General features: G+C 33.6%; 1 protein-coding gene across 1 annotated transcript; it reads left to right on the top strand.

Annotated features, from left to right (window-relative positions):
- Nucleotides 1–2,074: 2,074 nt before the first annotated feature.
- LOC106753134 lies at nucleotides 2,075–5,392 on the top strand. Its single transcript, XM_022777394.1, has 3 exons — nucleotides 2,075–2,157; nucleotides 3,128–3,483; nucleotides 5,047–5,392. The coding sequence occupies exons 1-3, from the start codon at nucleotides 2,075–2,077 to the stop codon at nucleotides 5,100–5,102; spliced, it is 495 nt and encodes a 164-aa protein (XP_022633115.1). The 3' UTR covers nucleotides 5,103–5,392.
- Nucleotides 5,393–6,042: the final 650 nt, after the last annotated feature.

Here is a 6,042-nt window from a genome sequence, read left to right as displayed (position 1 = left end):
AGGACGATTCATTTTCAGTCAAAGTTATAGAAGCCATTAAGAATTATCAAAAAGATAAAGTGCCCTTCTTGAGAAACTCGTAAGATTCTTCCTCCAAGGAGTATGAGATTCACCTCCAAATTTCTGTTTACCCAACTCAATTCAATTATATTTCTGCAAATTGAGTTGGACTTATTTTGTTTGACTCAATTAAAATTGAGTTGACTAATCCTATTATTCTGCTTCAGCACAATGTATATATTATAGAAATAATGAAATGATTATTAGCATTACTTGGAACATGTATTATGCCATTTAGGACATACAGTTTTGTTGTGACATTCAATCATTGGACTCACATTTTAAGTAATTCCTTGTTTTTCAATTCTAGGAAAAGAAATTCATTTTTTAATTTGAAGTTACCTAAATATATTATTATAATCAATTGATTCAACTACTCAATCCAATTTAATTATATGGCTTTGTAAACTTTATGTCATTAAATGTGGGGAAAGTAAAATTGTAAACGATTGGTTAAGGAAATTAATAAAGATAAAAAAAGGTTGATACTTATATGTAATTATTTTTATTTTGGATTTGTTATGGTTTCTATTTTAAATATGTATCTTATTTTTCTATTTTATCTTATTTAAATATTATTAAAAGTAGTTATTACAAAATTCTCACTTCTATATAACACGACATATTTTTCCAATCATTCAATTTTTTTTATTGACATCATTGCATTCTTTCTTTTGCACCTTTTTATGAAATATATATCAGAACTTTATGTCCATTTATCTTTATCAATAGCTTGACATGTTTTTAATTTATTAACTATAAGATGATTTTAAGTTTAGTTTGTATTTGAAAGTTTTGTTCTTTTTGAAATTATTATAATTAGTTCTTAAAATTAAACGTGTTAACTTTTTTTTGATGTAGTAAACGAGGAGTCTTCGTGTGATTCTACTTCGTCGTTATTGTGTGACACGTTGCTTTTCTTTTCTTTTTTTCAAATGAACTTAAGTTCGTGCTCTTGCTCTCGTAAGAAGACTTCAAGGACGACCTTGGCACCGAACCTGATTCCTCCATCGAATGGGACGAGCTCGGCGATGGAGACGCCCACAAATCCGAGGAGGACTTCGACCCTGGTTCATGGCGCCCCATCTTCGAGCCCCCTCCAGAGATCCCAACCTCTCTCAGAATCTGACGACGCCTATTACTCTGCCGTTGAAAAGCTCATGTTTGGTAACCCCACCCTCATTGAGGACGACACCACAAAGATCGTTGTCGCAGCCAAGTCCGGCCATCCCGCCGCGTAATCTGTTCTAGGGTCTTTGTGGAAGAGCCGTTGAAGGAGCTAATTTAGGTCTATTGGGCGTGGTTTGCTACAATGGTGATTTTAGGGATGCATTTGGTTCTGCGTTTGAAGGGAGAGAGTTCGGATGGGAAGAGCAAGGAAGTTGGAGAAGAAAGATGAATGGTTTCCATGTTTATTGATTGAAATTGAAATGAAGATGAAGATGTCTTGCTTTTGGTTGCAGCAAAAAATAAACAACTCTCTTCTTTATTTTATTTGTTGCAGTTCCCACCAACCATGTTCCAGTGGCACATGGTGTTAGGAAATAACCATGATCTCTTTTACATTTTATTATTACTGTACAGAGCTGGCACCATGGCAACACAGTTTTTCATCCCATATGTTTGCAGTTAAAATATCTTATGTACTAAGGATATTTTTAACCGATTTTTATCCATAATGAATGAGGTTAATGGTCGACCGGTATATAATTACGAAATTCAACTTATGAATAATTGTTACTTCATAATAACAACTAATAAATTTTAGATTTAATTAAGTTGTAAATATTGATGAATTTAAAAAATTTCCACCGCTAGAAAAGAAGTGGTGTTGCAACCAAAAAGAGTGAGTGAAACCTCCTTGGGAGTTGCAATGTCTAAGAAGTTACAAGAATGGAAGATAAGAGGATGAGGAAAAAGTGCAGCCAAACAAATCACAGAGTGTGGCCACTAGCGTTGAATTTGAGTTGCAGAGAAGGTGTTGTCTGGCAGAGGAGCGGAAGGAGTCGCTGGGATGGAGACGAAGGAGGTGAAGGTGGATGTGATGATGGAGTCGCAGGAGGATAAAAAAAAACGTGGATACAGTAAGGAGGGAAGGTGGCGTGACATGTGACTCGCCGTTTGCCACATCAAAAGAAAACTAAAGACCATTCAATTTTAAGAATTAAAAATAAGAGTTTCAAAACTAAAAAGACTAAAATGAATAAAATTTTCGAAAAGAGACTAAACCTAAAATTATTTGATAATTAAGGGACTAAAAACATATTTAATCCAAAATAAAATGGTGAGTTAAATGGAAGCATGGTGCAAGTAGGAGATGGGATTACCTATCTTAAACCCCAAATTTTTTATTATCTAAAAGTTTGATCATTATTCTAGTGTGAATTCAAAATATAATTAAATCAAGAGTTAATGCATATAAGCTTAATAAACAGAGGACCATGTTAAATTGTTAAAACTTGTTAACCTTGCACAATCTTATTATTTACGTGATTCAGTTAATGTCTTTTATTCTAATAGACATAGATTAACGTTTTTTAATAATATTTCTCAAGTTGTTAACGAACTAACAAACCTATAAAATTTTGTGCCATATGAAATTCTGCATTGAAGAATAATGAAATACGTTTAAATAAAGTATTAAAGTTGATATTTGCTTTTTGGCCTAAAAGTTACATATTAAGACGGAATATTCTATCGTTTTCATGATTTTGGGTGCTTGAAACATACTTTTATTGCCTTTTCAAATCGGATGTGTATAACGAAAATTAAACACGAAAGCTTTTCAATTTGCTGATGAGGTTTTGTGCAAGCATATATTTTACCTAAACAAACAATTTTTTATAAGAAAAAAATCATTATAAGTACAAATCAATGTACAAAAAAACATCTCATGATCTCTTATTGAATAGTTAGAAATGTGTCTCCGGCAAGACTAAAGAAAAGCAAGGGGATATACATAGCGAAAAACAGTGACAAATAGCAATGTCAAATTAAAATCTACGCGTAACAGAATAAAAGAGGCCCATAATAGGTCCAGTGGGTTTAATTTTTCAGACAAATGCAGGTACTGGCTAGTCCACTTGGCCATTCAGGAACAGTGTAGTTGCGAGTGTGAAGAAGCAGAGAGAAAGAGAAGTGAGAAGGAAGGAGGGTGCAGCATGGGTGATGCAGGTGCAGGTGCAGGTGTGAAAATTGACGTGTTCTGGGACGAAGGAATGTTGGAGCACGATACTGGAATCGGTGTATTTCACACAGGAATGAAAGTAGGGTTCTTAGAGGTGTTGGATAAGCACCCTGAAAATTCCGACAGAGTTCGGAACATGGTGTCTATCCTGAAAAAGGGTCCCATCGCTCCTTACATTTCTTGGAACTCTGGTAGATCCGCTCTCATCTCTGAGCTTCTTTCCTTTCACACTCCTGGTACTCTTTTCTTTCTCCATCATCGTCATCATCATCATCATCGTTATATTTTCACCTTAATTCAGTTTATTCACTCATGCTTGAGTTTGTTGTTACTTGTTACTATTTTCAATTTAGGATTTAGACAGGATTTTGGTAAACAATTTGTGCTTTAAATGAAAGAAATGTTGGGATTTCGTTGATTTGGTTGTCCTTCTTGCTTAGGAAGTAANTGCGTTTGGATTTTGGTTAACAAATTAAGTTTACTTCAATTTAATTAGAGATGTTATAGCTTTGAATTTAACAGAGTTTGAGATTGTTTTACTTATAGGAGGATTAAGAAAAGTCAGATTTATTGAGCCACGGATTAGTACACAAAGTGAAAGTTGGTTTGGATGCTGTGACTACCATCCAAACACAATATGAGAAACAAAATTTAGGGCTTGGGNTTGGGATGATAAATGTGTTTTCTCTTTTTAAACTGTATTCTATTTATTGTAAGGTTTAAACGTTGTCCCTATTTTTTTTTGGCATTTTCTCAATTTGATTCCCTTGTTAAAATTCTAAATTGGGTTAATGAAATAATATTTTTTTGTATAACAGAGAGGATGAGAGCTGTTCATTTAGATAAATGTGACATTTTTAGTGTTGAAACGTAACATGGATTAGAGATGGATTAGAGATAAAACGTGAAATTATTTAAAATGTAATAATTTAATAAGGGGAACATAAACAGAACCCAATCAAATCCTCACACACTCTTCTTTCCCTTTGCCTTTAAATTTCCTGATCGAAATGATACCCAATTCCAACTCCAACCCAAAGGCAGATCCGAATACATCCTACGAATTATCCTAACAGCAAACCAGGAAATCAACATGTTGCTTCAGGAGCTGCTTCTGTTCCTTTGAGGAACCCCAATAACCAAAAATCCTCCACAGAACAGAGATCAACTACGTTGGATCTGAAATTAGGTTCAACATTGGATAAGAAGCTTTCCATCTCTCAAGTTCAGAGTCGGAACGATTTCTTCAATCTCATTAAGAAGGAAACATTAATGAACTCTTCTACTGGTCTTCCAGATTCTGGCCCAATGGTTTCTTCTCACATGATGGAGAAATCTGATTAAGTGAACAGGGAAGTAGTTAACGAATCTGCAAGCCCCCAGTCTCTTGGAAATGTTACTGAACTGACCTGCAATGGTAATACCCATGCTCATGAAGAGTTTCAAAGGCTTTCTAATGATGAAGAGAGAATCAATTCCATGTGCTACAATATATCCAGATGAAGAAGAAGCAGCGTTCCTTCGTTCTCTTGGCTGGGAGGAGAACTCAGACGGGGACGAAGAATTTAAAAACAATCAAAAACAAATGTCTCAGTTTTTAACTCAAACAATCAAAACACAAATTATAAAGAATTTAAAAATTTGAGATTGAGAATCCAAAACAGAACTTGATTTCTCTGTTTTATGCAGATTTAGCCTGTTCGTCCTGTTCAAAATTATTGCTCTTTTCGATTACTTGATCAAGGTTGTCATTTGTGAATCTTCAATATCCACATTCTTCCCTTTTTCCTTGTCATTAGTTTCACTTGAAGCTGATAAAGAAAACCCACATCTTAGAAACTCAGAAAGATCTTAATAAAGCAGCGTTCCAGGAAAATCAAATGTGAACCTTCGACACTGCCATTGAGGCCGCCAAGGCCTATAACCATGCTGCCTTCAGGCTCTGCGGCTCAAAGGTCATCCTCAACTTCCCGCTTGAAGCAGGTGCTGTGGATGCCACCGCCGAGGACCAAGACGAAAGGAAGCGGCGGTACAAGAGGAGGTAGAGCAAGTGAAGTCGGTGGTGCAGAAAGAGAAAACAAACCCTAATTTGAGTTTCAATTTTTAGAATATTTTTTAATTATATATTCCCGTATACCACTTAAAGACGTCTTAAAAAAATGACAAATCCTCTTATCTGTACAAAAATTTAATTTCATTAACTAAATTTCAAATTAATACTTATAAAAACATAATTCGGGATTTTAATAAGAAATGATCAAATTGGAAAAGCTGACTAAAAATAAACAACTAAAAAGTTTAAATCTTATTGTAACTTTATTGTAACTGCACAAATATATGTGGAGCAAATATTTTTTTTATATCAGATAGTTATTTGATTATGTAAATTAAAATAAAATTGTATTATAATTTTTAATANATTAAATTAATATAAAAATATATGTAAATTTAAAGATGGCAGGATTTGTTAGGGGGTTAAACAATAGGTATGTCTCTCACTTATTGATGAGTAGGTTCCAAACTATTTTTCTTTTTACTTAGGTATTTGATCATGTAAATTTTTATGTCGGGTTGCTGAATTTTTTTTAACTTGTCACAAGGTGTCATTTGTAGTACGTTTTAAATTGTCAAAAAGTAAATTTAGAAACCTTTTCTTTAGTTTAGGGACCCAATTGAAAAACATAATAGATTTAGGACTTATTCAAAAATTACAAATGTTTAAGGACCTACCGAGTAATTAAATTTTATTAGAATTTAAAATAATAAGATCTGATTTAAATTTAAAAATAAAACAT

This window comes from Vigna radiata, unplaced genomic scaffold, assembly GCF_000741045.1.
Source record: "Vigna radiata var. radiata cultivar VC1973A unplaced genomic scaffold, Vradiata_ver6 scaffold_234, whole genome shotgun sequence".
Taxonomy (NCBI): domain Eukaryota; kingdom Viridiplantae; phylum Streptophyta; class Magnoliopsida; order Fabales; family Fabaceae; genus Vigna; species Vigna radiata.
The sequence above is the reverse complement of the archived record's forward strand: the minus strand, read 5'-3'. Positions and strand labels throughout refer to the sequence as shown.